Source organism: Camelina sativa, chromosome 2 (genome assembly GCF_030686135.1).
Source record: "Camelina sativa cultivar CO46 ecotype springtype chromosome 2, ASM3068613v1".
Lineage (NCBI taxonomy): Eukaryota > Viridiplantae > Streptophyta > Magnoliopsida > Brassicales > Brassicaceae > Camelina > Camelina sativa.
Window position 1 is genome coordinate 31,538,779 of NC_141881.1, and position 19,771 is coordinate 31,558,549.

At 38.0% G+C, this 19,771-nt stretch overlaps 4 protein-coding genes, 1 non-coding gene and 1 pseudogene across 12 annotated transcripts; 1 reads left to right on the plus strand and 5 right to left on the minus strand.

The window, feature by feature from the left end:
• Window positions 1-95: 95 nt before the first annotated feature.
• Window positions 96-3,148, minus strand: LOC104745567 (protein DA1-related 6-like). 4 transcript variants are annotated; one of them, XM_087492990.1, is made up of 10 exons: window positions 2,822-3,099; window positions 2,478-2,704; window positions 2,239-2,359; window positions 2,105-2,131; window positions 1,866-1,967; window positions 1,559-1,771; window positions 1,420-1,482; window positions 1,209-1,330; window positions 1,069-1,127; window positions 96-984 (listed from the first exon to the last, which is right to left on the minus strand). In XM_087492990.1, exons 1-10 carry the CDS (start codon window positions 2,858-2,860, stop codon window positions 620-622), a joined length of 1,338 nt encoding a protein of 445 aa, XP_087349116.1. In that variant the 5' UTR covers window positions 2,861-3,099; the 3' UTR covers window positions 96-619. The 4 variants fall into 4 exon arrangements, with proteins under 4 accessions (XP_087349116.1, XP_087349113.1, XP_087349119.1 ...); XM_087492987.1 differs by having other exon boundaries at window positions 2,478-2,725; XM_087492993.1 differs by lacking the exon at window positions 2,105-2,131 and having other exon boundaries at window positions 2,478-2,725; window positions 2,822-3,148.
• Window positions 3,149-3,618: 470 nt separating this feature from the next.
• LOC104745559 (protein DA1-related 3-like) lies at window positions 3,619-6,312 on the minus strand. Its single transcript, XM_010466835.3, has 9 exons — window positions 6,064-6,312; window positions 5,640-5,938; window positions 5,447-5,546; window positions 5,253-5,330; window positions 5,025-5,144; window positions 4,701-4,913; window positions 4,554-4,616; window positions 4,298-4,472; window positions 3,619-4,211 (listed from the first exon to the last, which is right to left on the minus strand). The coding sequence occupies exons 1-9, from the start codon at window positions 6,100-6,102 to the stop codon at window positions 3,856-3,858; spliced, it is 1,443 nt and encodes a 480-aa protein (XP_010465137.1). The 5' UTR covers window positions 6,103-6,312; the 3' UTR covers window positions 3,619-3,855.
• Window positions 6,313-7,239: 927 nt separating this feature from the next.
• LOC104745578 (pentatricopeptide repeat-containing protein At5g66631 pseudogene) lies at window positions 7,240-9,255 on the minus strand (annotated as a pseudogene). Its single transcript, XR_015572838.1, has one exon. The product of XR_015572838.1 is annotated as a pentatricopeptide repeat-containing protein At5g66631 pseudogene (transcript).
• A 167-nt stretch (window positions 9,256-9,422) lies between these two features.
• LOC104745588 (protein DA1-related 6) lies at window positions 9,423-13,352 on the minus strand. 3 transcript variants are annotated; one of them, XR_015572853.1, is made up of 12 exons: window positions 13,117-13,352; window positions 12,784-12,844; window positions 12,380-12,465; window positions 11,458-12,242; window positions 11,234-11,366; window positions 11,074-11,142; window positions 10,897-10,988; window positions 10,562-10,774; window positions 10,410-10,472; window positions 10,205-10,323; window positions 10,064-10,122; window positions 9,423-9,969 (listed from the first exon to the last, which is right to left on the minus strand). XR_015572853.1 is itself a non-coding variant. In XM_010466877.3 (12 exons), exons 3-12 carry the CDS (start codon window positions 12,419-12,421, stop codon window positions 9,647-9,649), a joined length of 1,905 nt encoding a protein of 634 aa, XP_010465179.2. In that variant the 5' UTR covers window positions 12,422-12,465; window positions 12,784-12,844; window positions 13,117-13,352; the 3' UTR covers window positions 9,423-9,646. The 3 variants fall into 3 exon arrangements, 2 of the variants coding, with proteins under 2 accessions (XP_010465179.2, XP_019094661.2); XM_010466877.3 differs by having other exon boundaries at window positions 10,890-10,988; XM_019239116.2 differs by having other exon boundaries at window positions 10,890-10,988; window positions 12,784-13,341.
• Window positions 13,353-13,730: 378 nt separating this feature from the next.
• On the minus strand, window positions 13,731-17,987 carry LOC104745602 (protein DA1-related 7-like). 2 transcript variants are annotated; one of them, XM_010466895.3, is made up of 11 exons: window positions 16,877-17,987; window positions 16,462-16,550; window positions 15,908-16,392; window positions 15,686-15,809; window positions 15,525-15,605; window positions 15,235-15,351; window positions 14,922-15,134; window positions 14,786-14,848; window positions 14,579-14,697; window positions 14,435-14,493; window positions 13,731-14,335 (listed from the first exon to the last, which is right to left on the minus strand). In XM_010466895.3, exons 2-11 carry the CDS (start codon window positions 16,513-16,515, stop codon window positions 14,013-14,015), a joined length of 1,638 nt encoding a protein of 545 aa, XP_010465197.1. In that variant the 5' UTR covers window positions 16,516-16,550; window positions 16,877-17,987; the 3' UTR covers window positions 13,731-14,012. The 2 variants fall into 2 exon arrangements, with proteins under 2 accessions (XP_010465197.1, XP_087332110.1); XM_087475984.1 differs by having other exon boundaries at window positions 16,746-16,886.
• Window positions 17,988-19,143: 1,156 nt separating this feature from the next.
• On the plus strand, window positions 19,144-19,339 carry LOC147949382 (U2 spliceosomal RNA). The gene has a single exon (XR_015585783.1). It is a non-coding gene; the product is annotated as a U2 spliceosomal RNA (small nuclear RNA).
• Window positions 19,340-19,771: the final 432 nt, after the last annotated feature.

Sequence of the window (19,771 nt, forward strand, 5' to 3'; positions counted from 1 at the left end):
TGATACCAATTGTAAATACGTATCTGTGCTAGAGTCATAGTTTTGTATGATTCACGAGTGTATGTGCGTGCATAAAGTAAATTAGACATAAGGGATTTGTTAACGGGGTTCGGTTAACCTACATCCCCCGGACCTAGTCCAGAAACCATTCACTAGAAAAGTCCGCAACCTACAATTGCTATATGGCATCCACCACTCTTTTCTAGAATTACAATGAAAGAAGAACTACTACTCATTGTCTTTTCCGACAAGTATAGATCTTCAACAAAACCATCAAAAGATCTCTCTATCTTCTTGATGGGGCAACGTCACATACATGTGTGCCTCTCTCGATAAACCCTAGACGCGCAACCTTTTCTTTTCCCAGTTGCGTTCTATTTATGTGCTTCAAGAACCCTACGCTCCTCATGCTTGGGCTTCCCTTTGATAACAAGGCCCATGTCACTTCTCTTATGAGCTCGAAGCCCACATGGCCTTTTTCTCTCTGCAACCACTCTTCAACACTAGTTTCTTGTGTCACAAGAGACGTTTTTCTTACACATACTCATCTGTTATATTCTGTATCAACTCTTGTGTCACACACTTCCTCTGTTGCCGTCTGCATCAACATAGCTCGAGTCTAACAACCAGTTACAACCACGCCTTCAATACTAACGATCTTTTTCAGGGTATCCTCAAGGTTGTAATTATTTGAGGCCATCATCTTGTTAACTTTCTTGAACCCTTCACCGTAGACTGGTGATTCATCTGTTTCTATCTGATACTTGAAAAACTCCACGAGCTTCTTCTCATATCCAGATGGCGCACGTTTCTTTGATGTGGTTATAGCTGTAGGATTTCGGGAATAAGAAGAAGAAGCTGTTGATGCATCTGCTGCTGCTACTACTACTACGTCTGGAGTGGCGTATGTCTGAGGCTCCAACCACATATGGCCTAAGACTTGGCATAATCCTTCTTCGAGTACATTGTTTAGCTTTTTATAACCTGTGACCAAAACAAAATGACTTTGAGATCCTCTCCTCAATTCTCATCTCTACTTCATTTCCACTTTTGAGCAGTAGGACATACCGTTGAGTCTAAGCCACGCATGCATCATCTCATGAGCCAAGATATACCCAGTCAGGACCCTGTAAGTGAAAAAGGGATTTGATTGATTCTAACGGCGCAAGAAGAGAGTATTCAGATGGGGAGATGATGAGTTAGGGTACCTTGGAAGTCCATATAAGATGAGAATTGCAGTGACCTCGCTCTTGCCTATAACCTTTTGAGATTTCCAAACCATGTCTGAAATTAGCTGATTGTTAGGCCCCATCTTTCGCCATTTTGTGACCTGTTATATATAAATGTGGAACAGAGTTAAATTCCAATTTAGTTTCAGTTCTCTCAAAGTATCTTCTTGATCTTAATTAAATATCTTACACTTTTGACCGTCTGCTCTTCAGACAGGCAAATACCTCTAGTAACCATCCCATAATGATTGTCCTGCTTGTGTTGAAAGTTACAACACATATGAGTGAAAGAGATGAGCAAGTTTCAGTTTAGAAAACAATGTACTCACAATCTTCTCTTCTTTTTCAGCTATGTTCAGAACTTCTTTCTCTACTAAAAAAACAGGAAACTCTTTGTGGATCTTCCTGTTTAAGCCTTCGAAGAATTCACGGATTTCCAAATGTAAATAATGACATTCAACAGTATCCATTACAGCGCATTCCATACATTCTCGACAAAGCCATCGACCATCTGGAAGCATTACATACTTTGTCCCATAAGACTGCAAAGAACCATTACAAAGTCAAATACTACTACTACAAGCCAAGGCTTTCTTTAATTTCCACTATTACTTAGACCAATCAATAAGAGTATACCTCTAATCTTTCACAGCTGCAACACTTGGCAGTTCCGTCATCGTCATGACCAGGGCAGTATATCTCCTTCCAGAACGGATGAGCATGGAACTCTCTTTTAATCTGACAGAAAAATTAATTAGACAGTTACAATTACATCCACAAGTCTTGTATACATACTACGTACGTACTGTCTGTCATATAAACGTATTAAGTCTTAAACTTTGCTTTCATTTCATAGGACTCAATTGTTTGCTTACCTTCTTATTACAGACATAACATGGAATCTACAGGTTGAACGTGAGAAAACAAAATTATAAACATTAAAGTGTCAAAGGAGGAATTTAATCAAAGTATATAGCAATCAATTTCAAAGTTGTATATGTTTTAAAACCTTGTTCGTAGCAATTGGCAATTGTTGAGAATGAAGGATAAAACACGGAGGATGCCAAGGAACATCAAAGGCATCAAACTTTATTCCACCTTCAATCGCAGAGTTGCAACCACGGCATATGCTACAAGTGAATGTAAATAAATTAAAGAACACATGCAAAAGCCTAAATACACAACACAATTGCATAATTAGTTAAGCACATATGTAATTAAGGTTTTTTTTTTTTTTTAAATTTTTACCTAGGAGGAGGATTCATATCTTTCTCATCCACATGATCTTTGGAAGGCTTAACTTGTCTCTCATCCTCCACATGATCATCCACTTGCTTAGTTTTGCCTTTTTGCTTTGACTTTTCTAATCTTCTCTTCTCCTCCTCTTGCTTCAAACTTTCTTGCTTTGCCTTAGCAATCTCAATCTCAATCTGTTCACGTGCCCTGCCATCTTCGTTTCCATGCCGTGAAATTTCCTTGGTGGTTTTGCGATCATCCTGACAGGTTTCAGATCAAAATGGACTAGCGAGACTCTTTATATCAACTTATAAAACTTAGATAATCATCATGAGAAAACAAACAAGTCTAATAACCTTGGATGGATCATGTTTGGACCGGGAGAAGAGCCACATACTGATCTGAAACTTACTTTCTTCACCAGTCTGATATGAGTCCTCAGTGATGACGTTTTATCATCTATAGGGTGAGAAAGGAAGAATACACATATGAGCTCTGTCTTTGGATGGATCAGGAATACCAAAAGCTCTGTCTTTGGCGTTAGATGGACACTTCGAAACAGTTTAAATGACATTTCTCAGCGAGAAGAGAGAGAGGGAGTGTGTGTGTGTGTGTTGTGTGACTAGTGTGGTTCAGCTGCTCCAGCCATGTGGCGGAAGCCCATTGTGACATCGACATTTCCCGCTCTTTTAAAACGTTGTCGTTTACTTCTATACCAATTGGATTTTTTTTTTTTTTTTTTTTTTTTCTCAATAACCAAAGGAATAGTCTAATTTAAAACGAGCAAATATACAGAAAACAAAAAGAAAAAACTTTTATCGTGCCTCACGAAATTCTTCTGAAATAGGATTCTCAAGTTCAAACACATTTCCACTAACATGACTAGAAAATCCAAAACTATGATATTTTAATTTTTCTTCATTTGAAAATGGTAAATATTAGTAGGGTTGATCAAGTATGGACAAATATGATAGAATAAAAGTGTTTGATTTTTCAAAGATGAAGAACTAATATAAAAATTACAACCATTCAATACTTAAAGAAAACGCCAAGATTTTTCTTAAGGTGCACTAAAATCTTATATACACCTAAGAGGTTAACCGTTGACGTCTCTGTGTGATGCGACTGTTTATTATTTTATTTACGGTGAATAATAGTGACAACGAATATTTTTTAGACGCTTATAAATGATAATACAAATTGTATATATCACAAATTCAACAACATACATCATAAAAACCACACATATATATATATACAGGCTATGTTTATATGAAGGCAAAACATAAACATTGATGGTGCCAAACAGCACCAAAGGCATTAAAGATGACGAAGATCCGCACAGTGTTGCTGTCTGTATATTATTGGTATGATATAATTAAGGCCTAATTCAAAACTTGGAATCTGGTGTAGCCTTGGAAACGCTAACGATCTCTTTCAGGGTACCCTTAAGGCTGTAGTTATTTGAAACCATCATCTGGTAAACTTGTTTGAATCCGTGACCGTAGACCGGTGAATCATCTTCTTTGATCTGATATATGCAAAACTCTACGAACTTCTTCTCAAAATCAGACCACTCGTCACTTTTCTTTGACGTGGTAACGGCTGGAGGAGCTGGGGAAGAAGAAGAAGAAGCTACAGAAGCAGCAGCAGCATCAGTAGAGGCAAATGTCCGAGACTCCAACCACCTGAGGCCTAATGCTTGGCATAATCCTTCTTCAAGCTCTAACTTAAGATTCTTATAACCTGTGATCAAAACCAAAAAATGAGGTCTCTCCATGTCTCTTGGTGATCATAATATAATCATCGTTAATATATATATATATACGTACCGTTGAGTCTAAGCCAAGCATGCATCATCTCGTGAGCCAAGATGTATCCTGTTAGTAACCTAGGAAATCCATATAAGATGAGAATCCCGGTCACCTCGCATCCAGTCACCCTTTGAGTCTCTGTAACCATCTCTGTTAGCTGGTTGTTCGGTCCAATCCTTGGCCTTCTTTTTATCTGTACATGTGGAACCAAATTAAGTGAAAAAAAAATCCCGGTTAGAACGTGATATATTAATATGAACCAGTTCATTCTTACACTAGTGACAGGTTGCTCTTCGGACATGCAAAGACCTCTGGTTACAGCTGCACGATGATAGTCCTGTTTTGTGTTGAAATAATACATGAGACAGAGAAAAGGATGGAGTTACAAAAGTGAGGGATGATATGTGATTTTTCTACTCACAATCTTCTCTTCTTCCTCAGCTTTATTCAACGCTTGTTTCTCTACCAGAAGAAGAGGAAACTCTTTATCAACCTTGAAGAACAAGCCTTCAAAGAATTCTCGGATTTCAACATGTAATTCATGGCACTCATCAGTATCCATAACCGCGTATTCCATACATTCACGACACAGCCATCGACCATCTGCAAGCATTACATACTTGGTTCCAAAAGACTGCAAATTATAAAGAAAGAACCATTATATATATTGCAAGTCAACAAACCGGAGAGAGGGTTCTATATTATATATTGAAAAAGTCGTAAAACCCAAAATTTTGAGAAGGACCTCTTCTAATCTTTCACAGCTGCAACACTTGGCAGTTCCATCATTGTCATGACAAGGACAGTATTTTTTTTTCCAGAACGGATGCTTATTGTACTTGATACCTTCCTCAGTTGAAGGAATCTGAAAGAGTTGTTATACATGCAATATATCCATAAGTAAGAAGAGACCAACTCTGTTCACTTTACTACAAACTGTAGAAAAGCCAACTACAATGAGAAGTTGATTTACCTTTTGTTTGCAGACATAGCAGGTAGGATGACGGTGCTCCTTGTAGCAATCTACGTGAAATTTTCCTTTCTTTAAAACCTAATTAAGGAGTTATATACATCAGAAAACAGGAGTATATATATATAAATATATAATGAATGATATTATACAAAAATCAATTTGAAACTCGGAGTAATACTGATATGGTTTTAAACCTCGTGCGTAGCAATTGGTTTGTGGCAATGAAAGCAACATAGGCATTGAGGGTTTTCAGGTATTCCATCTCTAATCTCAGATTTGCCACCAATGCATATGCTACAAAAGTAAATGTAAAAACAATATTCGAATTTAGCCAAAAAAAAACCTCTAAACACACACAAATGGAGAAGCACACATGACAATACATACCTAGGAGGAGGATTCACTACATCTTCTTCAACATCATCTTTGGAATGGTTAATTTGTTCCTTACCCTTAAAAGTCTCCATACTAGTAGTATTTGGATGCTGCTGAACGTCTTGTTTAACATCCACTTGCTTGCTTATGCCTTTCTCCTTGGACTCTTCTAATATTCTCTTTCCATCCTGTTTCTGATCAGCTAGCGCCAAAGTACTTATTTCCTTTGCCCTTGTAATCTCAATCTGTTCACGTGCCCTGCGGTCTTCTTCTTCATGTAATGAAATTTTCTTGGCGGTTTCAATATCATCCTGCAGGTTTCATATCGCCAAGAAAGTTATAATTAAGTCTAGCAAAGCAAAACGGACTAGGGTTTTCAACTCAAAACCTTATATATATATAATCAAAAGCAAACACAAATCGGAATCTAATAAACCTTAGATGGATCATGTCTGAACCAGGAGAAGAACCCCATACTCTCTGAAGTCTGAAACTCACTTCTTTACCATTCAAGGGGGAAAGAAGGGGGGCCAAAGAAACACCAAATCTAGCTCTTTAATTTGCTAATTTACTCTAAATGGAAACTTCGTCACAGTTTCGATGAGATGTTTTAAGAAATTTCCAGAAATATTTATTAGAGCCACTTTGGTTTCATGTTTGAATTAATCGTGAGAGGGAGAGAGTCAAGAGTAAGAGAGAGAGATCTCAGGGTAGGGACAATAACGCACACCATTAGTGGAGGACTTTGCTTTTCGTATAAGTTTATATAAAAGGAAAGAGAAATTAAACTAATAATTTTAAAGATGGGAAAGTTTGCACATCATTTGCAGCCAGAAACATCAATCAGAATATCTTTTGTTGAGTTATCAGATTGTCAGGCTGTGTAGTAAATCAATAAAACCAGGTTAACTGTCAGTTACTTGTTTTTTTACTATTTTTGGTTTCGCATATTTGCATCACTTACTTTCTTTTGACAGATTTTTTTTTTTTTTTTTTTACTTTTTGATATTTACCTATTTCACTAAAATATAGTTAGGATAATGTTTATTTTTCTTGCTAATCAAATCGTAAAAAGTTGGAGAAAGCAACAAAAAAAAAAGATTTCACTTTCTTTTGGGTACCACTTAGATCCATCCAATTTCATTTAAGATCGTCAACGTCAATTAATAATAATATTAAATCTGGCTTATGTGCTTTTTTCAGCCTTCCAAGAATAAACTAATCCATATGGGGTAATAATATGTGAGAAAATGTTTATGTTCTTTTTCTTTTCTATATGCTTAGTGATGTGCTTTTTCACCGTATAATACTTTTGTTTCAGATATGATGATTGTTTTCTCTTTATTTTATTTCGTACCTAATCCCTGGATAATCTTTTGCAGGTTTCTCAACAAAAGATTAATCATTCTATAGTTGTAAATACTAAATTTGCTTTCACACTCATATACTATTAAATTAAAATGATTTGATAGTTCACGTGGTTTCCCATAGCGAGAGCGGCACGGTCGTATTCTTTTTGAATGATGTGATGTGATGTGTTGTGACCCTTCATTAGCAGACCCGACTCTATGGGCCTTAAAATGATCATTGGGCCCAATTAAAAAACAAAACATAGAAGAAACGTTGTTTAACTCGAACTTTTCACAACGCAGTCGCGGTACAGATCGTGGACTCGAGCGATGTCTGTAGAACTAATGGTCCACACATGACCCTTCAACGCCAAACGTAAAACGTTACTATTATTCTTGTTATTATTATTCCCTTCCTCGTACCTCTCTTCAACCGCAGCGGCCTCTTTTCGCTTCTCTTCTCTCCACAAACTCTTAACAAGCAGCTCTTTCGTCTCTCTGTCAGGCATCATATTCGAATCTTTCATGTCTTGGAACACTCTGTAAGCAAGCACTGATCTTTCGCATCTGCAGTACGCTTGAACAAGAAGCTTTAACATGTAAGGATCAGGTTCAAGACCAATCTGTCTCACCATTGAGAAAAGTCTCTCCACTGTTTGAATCTCTCCCTGCAACGCAAAGTGATACATTAAACCCGAGAACGTCTGGATATCAGGAGATACTCCTCTCAAAATCATATCCTCTAGCGTTTCTAAAGCTTCTGCGTTTCTCTTGCACTTTGTTAATGTTCTCAAGAGGGATGAGTACAACAGCATGAGGTTGAACTCCGATATCGAACAGCAGAGATCTCTGTCTTGGCGGAAAACCTTGATGGCTGCGTCCGGTTTCTTTGAAATTCCGTAGAGATCAATGATCAGCCTAATGGTGCTGAATGGTAGTTTGATCCCTTCCATTCTCACTTTCGAGATGAGCTTATCGACCAGTTCAACTTGGCCATTGCGTGCTAACATAGCCATCATTCTCTCAATCGTGTAGGCGTTGTGAGTATATCCAGGTTGAATCGCCACCCAGCAGAAGAAACTCCACGCTGTTTCAGGTGACCTGAAGTTTCTTAGCATCTTGCAGACCAATAGATTTGTCCAGACGAAGTTAGCTTCCTCCAAAGCAGTGACTGCATCAGAGCTCCACTTCTTTAACGAGTTTGCTAAAGCTTTTGGGTCCAGCCATGGCTTCAACTTCACTTGAGCTTCACTAACATCATCATTCTCTTCCTCTCCTTCGTCTTCGCTATCGCTGGGACTATCCACAGAATACATAGAAATGTCCTTGATTCTCTCATCTGGCAACATTTCTCTCAAGAACTCCTCTGTTTCTTGTTCAAAACCAGCCTCCCTCATTCGTTTCAGAGGCTCAAGCATACGTCTACTTGGAAATTTCCCATCAGCTTTCAACTCACAAAGCAGAGTCTTCACTTCACCAAACCGTTGCGCATCAACAAACGCTTCAACCAAAACCGAATAATGCTTCAGAGTCCGTGTAATCCTCATCAAAGGCAAGGTCTTGAAAACATTCATAGCTTCATCAAGATTCCCTAATTTCAAAAGATGCTCAATCATAATAGTGAATGTTCTTGAATTCGAAAGCCCTCCTTCGTTGATCATCTGATCAAAAGTACGCACAGCCTCAGAGTCTTTACCTAATCTCATGTAAACTTGCATCACAATGTTATAGGACTCAGTGCAGCAGCCTTTCTTCTCATCATCTCCTGAGCATCTATACTCGTCCCACGTCTTCAGAACAGAGTCGAAATCACCAGCAGTCGCGTATAAGTTCATGAGATTCATATAGCTGAAATGAACTTGGCCGAATTTACCAGCATTGACAACTCCAATTAGAGAGCTAAGCTCTGAAGATCGCTGAAACTTTGCAAGAACAGTGGCGAAGGCGTGAAGCGTCTCAGTCTCAAACGAAAAGTGAGTTTTTTTTTTTTGCGTAAGAGTTTTGAAGATGAACCAAGCAGAAGCCACAGATGGGGATGAGCGTAAAGCGTTCTTGACGACAAAGGAATCGAGATTACGGTGGTTTAGAAGAGAAGGAAGCGTCGTGTCTGAGGTTGTGGAGCGGAGGCTGAGACGGATAGAGTCGATGAGGGTTGCTCGGTAAAGGTAGTGCTTGACTTTGTTAGGGAATGGGTCACGGGAAAAGAATCGAATTTGATGGATGATTACGGAGTTAAAAGGCTTGACGACGACAGGGCTCGAGAAGATGAGAGAAAACATCTGAAATCACAGTGACAAATCAAAACTAGTGGTTGGGGCAAATGATCGAACACCTGGTGTGCTTTACTGAAACGACACAAGAAGTGTAAATCAGATTGCCCCAATTGCCAAAGACACAATATTGACTGTATAAAAAAACTTTTACCGGAAACTTAACAAGACAAGACTTGAAAAAACGGTTCCTTTAGTTTAATAAGCGGGAGGGGAATAAAATCCACCGCAAGAATTGAATCAAAAGGTTCCAACTTTACCGGAAAAGGAAGAAGAAAGAAACAGTTTTTAAAGCGATGGCAAGTTTGCAAAAACGTGAGTCTGTGTGGATATGTATATGTGTATACGGTATGTAACTATGAATACGGATCATATGTCGACGTGTGGGTAAATTGGCTTTTTATCTCCGGCGAAGAATCTCTTTGAGGGTATCCGGGAGGTTGGAATTTGCCACCATCTCGTTAACCTTCCTGAACCCGTCACCGTACACTGGTGATTCATCTGTCTCTATCTGATGTTTGCAAAACTCCACCAGTTTCTTCTCGAAATCAGACCACTCGCCTTTCTTTGACGCACTAGCTGGAGGAGCGCGGGAAGAAGAAGAAGAAGAAGCTGCAGCTGCACTAGCATCAACACTAGAGGCGTATCTCTCAGACTCCAACCACATGTGGCCTAACACTTGGCATATTCCTTCTTCCAAAACATTGTTCAGATTCTTGTGTCCTGTTTTCAAAAGCATAAAAACAACTTGAGACTTTCTCCCTCATGTTCTTTTGTGTATCTTAAATAATATTTGGGTATTTGACCAATTACGTACCATTGAGTCTAAGATAAGCATGCATCATCTCGTGAGCCAAGATGTATCCTGTTAGTAACCTGCGTTTGAGCATAGATTTTGATTTGAGAATATTCCGCCCAAGAGAGTGAGTACACTTAGGTGGAAGAGATGTTAAAGTACCTAGGAAGTCCATATAGGATGAGAATCGCAGTGACCTCGCACTCACGAGTTACCCTTTGAGGTTCTGTAGCCATGCCTGTTAGCTTGTTGTCCAGCCCCCTGGTTGGCCCTTGTGAGACCTTTATATATGGACCAGAGTACACTCGTTATTAACTCCAATTTACTTTTTATTCTGAAGTAAGCGTTATCCAATATAAACTCTTACACTATCGACAATCTGCTCTTCAGACAGGCATATTCCTCTGATTACCACCTCATACTGATAGTCCTGCTTGTTTTGAAACTTAAAACACAAATGAGTGGCAAGAGAGAGACAGAGAGAGAAATATGAAAGTTTCAAATAAGAAATGTACTCACAATTTTCTCTTCTTTCTCAGCTTTATTCAGAGCTTGTTTCTCCACCAAAAGAAAAGGAAACACTTTGTCAATCTTCATGTTTAAGCCTTCGAAGAAATCACGCATGTCAAAGTGTAAAGGCTGGCATTCATCCGAATCCATAACGGAAGAATCCATGCATTCTAGGCATAGAAGACGACTATCACCAAGTGCTACATAGTTCATTCCCATAGGCTGCAATGAAAATTAGCCAATAATCATAAGAACTCAAACCAGTAAGCTTATAGTTACCTTCATCTCATATCAGTCCCCTTTGCCGTGTTTTGTTATGTTTGAAAAGTAAACTCACCTCTAACCTTTCGCAACTGCAACATTTGGGAGTTCCATCAGTTTCATGAGCAAGGCAGTATAATTCCTTCCAGAACGGATGTTTACCAAACTCTCTAACCTGAAAGAAAGAAAATTACATTTACATTCAAGAAGTCTCTAACCATAAATAGTACCAACAGAGAACCCAGTACTTGTATATATACCTTCCCTTTGCAGATATAGCAGTACCGCTCATAACAGGATTTGTGAAAAGTGCCTCTTGAGTTAGAAACCTAAGGGAGTTGTCAAGAATTTAACTTTTGCATCCAGAAAAACAAATGAATAACTCAAGAAGTGAATTAAGATACCAAGCAGTTTTCCTACATAGTTTTTAACCTCCTGGATGGCAATTGGTTTGTCGCAAGCATGGCAAATTAAACATTCAGGATGCCAAAGAGCACCCAAGACATTCACAGATCTTCCATGTTCGATCACAAGGTCGCAACCACCACACATGCTACAAGTGCGAGACTCATAAACAGGTCATGACATATCTATAAGTTGCAATAAAGAACACAAGAGAACTAGCAATGGACGCATAAGCTTACCTACTAGGACGATTCACCTTTGGGAGCTTTACATCTTCTTCCAGCTTTGGGGGATTTCCATCTTCTTCCACGTCATTGTTGAGTTGCTCTCTTGGACCATTCTCCTTCAAACTGTCCCAAATAATCCGCTGAACATCTTCATCCACAGGACCTCTAGTGGAAATGATGTTATTTTCTTCAACTCGAGGAGGAGACTCTACCATGTTTAGGCTCTCCTGAACCATCAGAGCATGCTGTTTATCATTCTCCACTTGATCATCTTCGAATTGCTTTCTTTTGCCTTTGTCCTTTGAACTCTCCTTAACAGCCTTAGTAAGCTGCTTATCTACATGTTGCGGAGCTCTACGAGGAATACTTTTATTATCTTCAATTCGAGTGGGATACTCTGCCATGTTCAGACTCTCCTGAACCATAAGAGCATGCTGTTTATCATTCTCCACTTGATCATCTTCAAGTTTCTTTCTTTTGCCTATGTCTTTTAAACTCTCCAGAACAGTCTTAGGAAGCTGCTCGTCCTCTTCATCTCCCAACGCAGTATTGTTATTGATCTGCCTTTCTCTTTCCTCATATAGAAGACCATTTGCTACCTGCGCATCCCTTTCTAACTCTCTGGTGCGCCTACTTTCTTCTTCCTCCTCTTGCTGACGAAAACGGGATGATTCCTGAATGGCCAAATTAAATTGTTCCTCTTCATGAACGACCAAAGAAAGCTGTTTAGCTCTTTGGATGTCAGCTTCATGCACTGAAACTTGTATGACCTCATAAATTTCATCTTCAAAACGATCCTACAGGTTTTCAGACGCCAAAGCTTAAGTAAGTTTAGAAAGGGAAAAAAAAGGTCATTTCGACTTTAAACAAAACTTTTAAGCAAATTTAGACACAAGAAAGAAGAAACAAACAACCAAACATATCATAAGTTTACCTCAGAAGTAGAGGGTTTGAAGCAGGAGGGGAGGCACCGCATCTTCTGCAACCAACTTTTTCACCGATCTGGCCAACCTTTTTCCCCTGTAAGAGAATCGAGATAACATAAAAAGATTTTAACTTTTCCAAGCCAAACATGTCAAGTTTTACATCAGACAAAGGCAAAATGCCAGGACTTTGGTCAAATAAACGCAAAAACAAAAAAACTAGGGTTAAGAGAGTTTGAGAGCATAACTAGGAAACATATTAGCGATCATCTCGGCGAATTAGGACATCGACATTAGATATACAGAACAAGAAAGATACAACAACAACAGAAAGGACTAAAGCAATAAAACTATGCCTACTACTAACTAAAGCTAGAAACTGCCTTAAAGGACTAAAAACGGACCGTGATCTAACCTGAGAGGAGAAAGATATCCGAAAGAACAAGAGTCTCCAAGAGCACGACGGCACTTGAGCGCTGAAAGTGGAATGCAGAGACTTATATATAAGGATGATGATAAAAGTGGAGTTTTCACATGGAGGGGTTTTTTTTTTTTTTTTTTTACTAAAAAAGTCCGAATTTTGGTTTGATGCAGACACGGTTCTCTGAATGACACATTAATGATAGGACAAAGCTTGTAACAAGGATATTCTTTTTTCAAGCCGTCGAATTTAATAAACTTACGTTTCTAAATTGAGATCGAATTTTGAAGTAATAATTAGAAGAAAAAAAAAAAAAAAAGTCAATACTTTAACCAAACCAATCTGTGGTGAGACGAATCAGAAGAGGCCATGGCTTTTGGGTTTCGTTGCAGCCCAAAGCGGTTTCCGTTTCTTTTCCCTGTGCGGAAAGTACGCGACATCTTCCAAGAGAGTTTCCAGAAGTTTCCACAGGCCATATTGAGAGAGCGAGCTACTGTGTAACAAGAGGAATTGGTCGTTGCTTGAGACCAAAAAGAAAAAGAAAGAAAGAAGTAAGTAGGCGTGAAGAAGAAAGAGAAGAAAAACACACACACAACCTACCTTTTGGCTTTTGTGGTCCAATCTAAACGACCAGCTGTTTTTGCAACACGTGCCGTCCGCTCATTACTCAGTGGTATTTAAGTAATTTGGTAATTTTTTCGAGACGACTTTTTTTCCCTCCTTACCCAAACGCCACCGTTTTAAGTTTAACCATAAATAAACTTTTAAAATAAATTAAATAAATCATATGCTAATTTTATGAAAAATGGTTAATCTTGGTGAAATGGCTATAGGAACTATTTGTGAATCATATTTTTCCGACACTGATTTAAATAGAAAAATTCAATGTTACTAGTGTTGGCATGATTGTAATTGTACTATGATTTTGGCATACTCTGATATAACGTCCTGAATATAGAATGTCATCATTGGGTATTGGGGTAATCATATCTGTTTTTTTTGCCAGATATCCTTTTTCTGTTTAAGTCTTTAAAAAGACACAACAAAAAGAAAGAAGAAAAAAAAGACATAAGTGTACTTTTGACCCCAAAATAAAAGACTAAAAAAGAAGATGTAAGTGTGTACTTGATGTGTCTTGTGGACTTTGTTGTAGTGGTGCTTTTGTATATATATATGCAGGTATATAAAAGGGTCTGTTTATATGTGTTTCCTAAATGGCTGCTTCAAAGATTTGAATCTGGTTTCGTCCACTGTGGAATCCTTTTCAGGATTTTATGGAGGCTCGAGTCTGAGACCATCTTGTTAACTTTCTTGAATCCAACACCATAGACCGGTGAATCGTCTGTTTCTATCTGATCCTTGCAAAACTCCACCAGTTTCTTCTCGTAATCAGATTTAGCACCTTTCTTTGATGAACTAGCAGCTGGAGTGTGGGACGAAGACGAAGAAGCTGCAGAAGTGGTGGAGTAGGTCTGTGACTCCAACCACATATGGCCTAGCACTTGGCATATTCCTTCTTCAAACTCTAACTTAAGATTCCTGTAACCTGTGATCATTTCCCAAAAACAAAATAAAAATACTTAAATATGACAGGTTTCTCAATGTCTCTTGGCGAATAAAAAGTAGATTCTTGACCACTAAGTACCGTTGAGTCTTAGCCAAGCATGCATCATCTCATGAGCCAATATATATCCAGTTAGTAACCTGTGTATGAAGAGATATGATTTTGTCTGTACGTGCTAGAGTACTTAGAAGTATGAGATGAGCCTTAAGAAAGATATCATAGTACCTAGGAAGTCCATAAAGGATAAGAATTGCAGTGACCTCACATCCACCAATAACCCTTTGAGGTTCTGTAACCATGCCTACTAGCTCCTTGTTCGGCCCCATGATTGGCCTTTTTATGACCTGCATATGTGGAGCAGAGCAAAGTTAAAGTCATGAATCCAATCTAGTTTTAGTCTGAAGTAAAGTGTTACCCAATCTAAGCTCTTACACTATCAACGGTCTGCTCTTCAAACAGACAAATACCTCTGGTTACAACCCCATGCTGATTGTCCTGCTTGTTTTAAACATATGAGTGAAAGAGAGATAGAGAGATAAGGATGTTTCAATTTAGGAAATGTACTCACAATCTTTTCTTGCGCCTCAGCTTTATTTAGCGCTTCTTTCTCCACCAAAAGAAGAGGAAACTCTTTCTCAACCTTCATATTTAAGCTTTCGAAGAATTCACGGATTTCAAAGTGCAAAGGTTGGCATTCATAAGTATCCATAACAGCGCATTCCATACATTTTACGCATAGCCACCGATTGTCAGCAAGCATTACATACTTCGTTCCCCAGGCCTGCCAAAGAAAAAAGAAAAACCATGAGAACGGCTTAACTGTTATCTTTATCTCACTCTCATTAGCCAAACTTCATTTTGTTAAGTGAAAGTAAGCCCACCTCTAATCTTTCACAACTGCAACACTTGGGAGTTCCATCAACTTCATGAGAAGGGCAGTATTTTTCCTTCCAGAACGAATGTTCATTATACTTTATACCTTCCACGGTTGAAGGAATCTGAATACAGTTACATTAACATCCATCATAAGAACCAGTTTGAAAACTAAGAAGTAACCATTACACAGTTACATTAACATCCATCACAACAGATAATCCAAAGTCGTATACTGTTGTTATAGGATACCAATTCTTTTAACTTTCAACTCATAAACCCCAATGATATAAGTTACCTTCTTTTTGCAGACATAGCAGTTTGGGTGACGACGCTCCTTGTAGCAGGTTATATGACACCTCCCTTTTGTGTTTGAAAACTAAAAAGAAGTAGTCAGGAATTAGATGTTGCATCAGAAATTGTAATGAGCAACTAAATTAGTACTATATGGTTTCAAACCTCGTGCATAGCGATCGGATTGTCGCAATAAAGACAACAAAAGCATTCAGGATGCCAATTAACACCCAAGGCATTAACAGAGCTTCTTCCATATTCAATTGCAGAATTGCAACCATCACAAATGCTACAAGTGAAATAATCTTAACCATGTCAGGACATTTCTGCTTTGTTATAAAGCAGAAACCGCCAAATCAACAGGCAAATGCAAATGCAAATGCTTACCTATGAGGACGGTTCACGTTAAGATCTATTTGGCCCTTACCCTTGCAACTCTCCTGCGTATCTTCTTTCAGCGGAGTTATTGGGGTAATGTTTTTATTTTCTTCGAGTCGAGGAAGAGGCTCCACCATGTATAGACTCTGCTGAAGAATAAGAGCATGTTGTTCATCATTCTCCACAAGACCATCTTCAAATTGCTTTCTTTTGCCTTTATCCTTCAAACTCTCCTCAACAATCTTAGAAAGCAGCTGATCTTCTACGTCAACCAAAGATTTATCAAGCTCGGTTTCTTCCTTGTACTGCAAACCACGCGCTATCTGATCATCCAGCTCTCGCTGACGACGACGACGAGCAGAAGTTTCTTGCTGGTTATAGCCATCTTGAATGGCCCATTCAATTTGATCAGCTTCTGATTTTCTCTGGCGTAAGATGACATCTTCATACAGTGAAATATCTGTAACAATATTGGTTTCTGCTTCAAAACGATCCTGCAAGCTCAGCTAAGTTAAAGCAATCTTCATATCAAAGGAACCAAGAAAGATAGCCAAAAATATTACCTCAGAGGGATCATGTTTAGTGGAAGGTTTAAAGCAGGACAGACACCACCACATCCTCTGAAACCAACTTCTTCACCGATCTGCCCAACCTTTATATCATAAACAAAGAAATATATAACGCAAAGTGATAAAGATAACAACAAAACTACACCAAGGCAGTTACAGTACCAAATAGAAGTATGAAATTGGTAACTATCTCGGTGTATAACGGGATTATCAAATTAAAAAAAAAAAAACACACACACACACTGGGTTTTGTAAAATTCCCCAAATTTGAGGCTGACCTGTTGTGAAATTTCGCTATGAGAAATAAAAATCGAAACTTTGCAATGGGAATTATGTAAAGTTGTCCACTTTCATAACAAACGAACGCGGAGAGATATAATATAAAGGATCAAGTGAAATTAGTACTGACCTTAATCCGTGGTGTGAATGAATACGCTCAAAAGGTTTGAAGGCCATGGCTTTCCTTTTTTATTCAGTTGCGAGACTTAGACCAGAATTTACACAACTGGACTGTGGGAGTGTAACCAATTATAGAAAGTATTAAGAAGAAAAAAAATGAGTAACCGCGTAGGCAAGGCACATGGAGAAGAAAGACACACGCACAAAACACACTTGTGGTCCAGCTGATTCTCGCCACGTGGGCGTTAACACGTTTCTCAGTGGGTCTAAACAAAATGGGCCTAGGCCCATAACCCATTATCAAAAATGTGTGCCGACGATCTTGACGTATGGCTCTCTCTTGATTAAAGTATTAAACCCATATATACACCTCCACGTGTATACATACAAACATTCCTAATTTTTAAAAATTAAAACAATTATCCTGCGCTGTACCAACTACATACATACATACACAAAGTCGTATTAGCACAGTGACTAATTCAATCTTGAAAACTCAAAAGGACAGTTTACTTTTTCAGCAGGCCACGACATATAAAGGCTCAGTTAGACGTACTTGAGGATCGTCGACAAACAAACAAAAAAAATGATGATCAAAGATATGCAAAACGCAAACAGAGTCGAGAAGAGTACACACGACGACGTACCTTTTCAATCTCCAGGGGATTACGTTAGATTCATAAGTCCAGATGTTTACAGATCCAACAGACAGAAGTATCTCAGAAGCTACACGTTCAAAAGCTACGAGGACGCACAATTCTTGTCGTCCAAGAAACATAGGAAGTGGTTCAAGAACAAGAAAGCCATGAACATGAAGATGAAGAAGACGAGTGAGTCTCTTGGAAACTCGCTCAAGTCTTGTCTCAAGCTCTTGTTCTCTTGCTTCCATGTCTGATTCGTATATTTGTGTTGTGTGTACGATCATTTCCTTTTTCTTCTAATCTCAATCTTTACTATGTCTTCTTTGGAATAATTTCGAACTCCTTGTATAAGTGTACAACCATATCCTAATACAAATCTCACGTTCATATTTTGCATTCGATCAAATGTTTATTTTCTCTTTTTTTTTGTATTGCATAGACTTTCGTAAATTGACAGAAGGGATGTAGCTGTTCTGTTTTGTTGGCGTGAAAAACCAGTAAAATGTGTTTATGAGTCCAACGAGAAAGCTATGAATATTTGTTTATCATAATTTTAGTTAAATTTTGTGAGCCGGCACAGTCGAATTCTCAGAAACGTTCTTTAATTAAAAAATATGAGTCTTTAATTGATATTATTACAGTGTATTTTAAAATTTCAGAGAGTTGACTCGTGTTTAATCTATATTACATACATACATTGCCATTGAATATTACGAATAAACAGAGATTAATATTCTAATCAGTTATTTTTATTACGATTATAAAAATACAAGTAAAAGGACAGAAATAGACGTGTACTGTTAAGTTGGTCGTCCGTCGCGATCAATGAGTAGATAAATCGTACTGACAGTGATGCTTAGGTTATTAGATTATTGTTAGGAAAAGGAAACTATGGATGAAACTAACTATAACGATATTATGTGCAACAATTCAAAGTAAAGTAAATGAGACCAATACGTGATTTTTTTCCCCTTCAAAACTAGAGATCAACTTCCGAAGACTATCCTATCCAGTACCAAAAAGAAACTCAACGAAAGAGTAATATAAAGAATCTCACTATAAATACGATTCTAAGTAAGATACTATAGGACTTGAGCCCCAAATCATATCTCCACCACACAAACCTTAAATAAACGAGTCAATAAACACTTTCAACAAATTTTGTTCGAACTTTGACCGTATATTGTCCTTATCATAAGATGATTAATATATATTACAAAAAGGTTTACCCATTAAAGTAAAGAATCACATAATTGATCTCTGAAATATTGGGTGTTGCCGAATCATATCGTTAATGAACAAAATTGCATACAAATGATAAAAATAAAAAATCATATCATATCTCATGTTATAAATCATATCTAACATGTACATATGTATAGATCCCTTATATTTTCTTTTTCTGATTACTGTTATAAACTTATAAAATCCTCCATCATCGATCGTACGTTCCGTTTAGGTTACTACACAAGTATCTGGGTTCAGTAAATGGGCTTAATATTGAAATTGGGCCCGAGTTTTAAATACTGGATTATCTTATTAGAGTTTGTTTTCCAAAGTCCCACATCGGTAACTCTAGATTCGCTCGCTCTCACATAAGGGATATAAAACCAGTAGGGGAGCCATCGTTCAAATCATACCTTTCTCGGCCTTTTGGCTAAGATCAAGTGTAGTATCTGTTCTTATCAGTTTAATATCTGATATGTGGGTCATCGACCTACACGATATTAACTCTATTTTTTATGGGGGAGAGTCCGCCACGTCAGCTTGCTGATTGGACTCTCACGTGTCGCCTTCGTCTTGCACTACTGCGAAGGCCTGGCTCACCTCACCAAACACCGAGTCCAATATTTTCAATTCAATCCTTAACCAGTATTAACCTGTAAGTTTACCAAACACAATAGAAAGTATTCTGTCTGAAACAACCCAATTTAGTTATCATTGAATTTCTGACAATGGATTTTTTTTAAAAAGCCCAACAAGCCTAGCAGAAAAGGCCCAAGTACCAAAGGCCGCTCTTCTGACCTTAAAACCTTTCATTTTGTTTTTCTTCGGATTAGTCCACAAATATACCTATATCAATCCGATTGAAGTTTTAAAAGAAGAGATTGCATCCTTTTCTTGAATATAAGCTAAGATAAAATATCTCGGATAATGTGAATATATGTCCGACGTTATTCAGAAATCGAGGCGATTAGAGAGATAAGCTCCAAAAACAAGGTATATGTTAATTTACCATTACCAATACTATAATTTGTTTTTTA

Coding starts and splice junctions, on each gene's coding strand:
- LOC104745567 (XM_087492987.1), bottom strand. CDS start 2,860: ATGTGGCTCTTCTCCCGGTCCAAACATGATCCATCCAAG. Junction 2,360..2,477: donor GATATGAATCCTCCTCCTAG/GTAAAAATTTAA, acceptor ATTCACTTGTAG/CATATGCCGTGGTTGCAACT. Junction 1,483..1,558: donor CTGAAAAAGAAGAGAAGATT/GTGAGTACATTG, acceptor CAACACAAGCAG/GACAATCATTATGGGATGGT.
- LOC104745559 (XM_010466835.3), bottom strand. CDS start 6,102: ATGGGGTTCTTCTCCTGGTTCAGACATGATCCATCTAAG. Junction 5,331..5,446: donor AACCAATTGCTACGCACGAG/GTTTAAAACCAT, acceptor CTCCTTAATTAG/GTTTTAAAGAAAGGAAAATT. Junction 4,617..4,700: donor CTGAGGAAGAAGAGAAGATT/GTGAGTAGAAAA, acceptor AACACAAAACAG/GACTATCATCGTGCAGCTGT.
- LOC104745588 (XM_010466877.3), bottom strand. CDS start 12,421: ATGCGGTGCCTCCCCTCCTGCTTCAAACCCTCTACTTCTGAG. Junction 10,473..10,561: donor CTGAGAAAGAAGAGAAAATT/GTGAGTACATTT, acceptor CAAAACAAGCAG/GACTATCAGTATGAGGTGGT. Junction 10,324..10,409: donor AAGAGCAGATTGTCGATAGT/GTAAGAGTTTAT, acceptor CCATATATAAAG/GTCTCACAAGGGCCAACCAG.
- LOC104745602 (XM_010466895.3), bottom strand. CDS start 16,515: ATGTGGTGGTGTCTGTCCTGCTTTAAACCTTCCACTAAACATGATCCC. Junction 15,606..15,685: donor ATCCGATCGCTATGCACGAG/GTTTGAAACCAT, acceptor ACTTCTTTTTAG/TTTTCAAACACAAAAGGGAG. Junction 15,352..15,524: donor GCTATGTCTGCAAAAAGAAG/GTAACTTATATC, acceptor AACTGTATTCAG/ATTCCTTCAACCGTGGAAGG.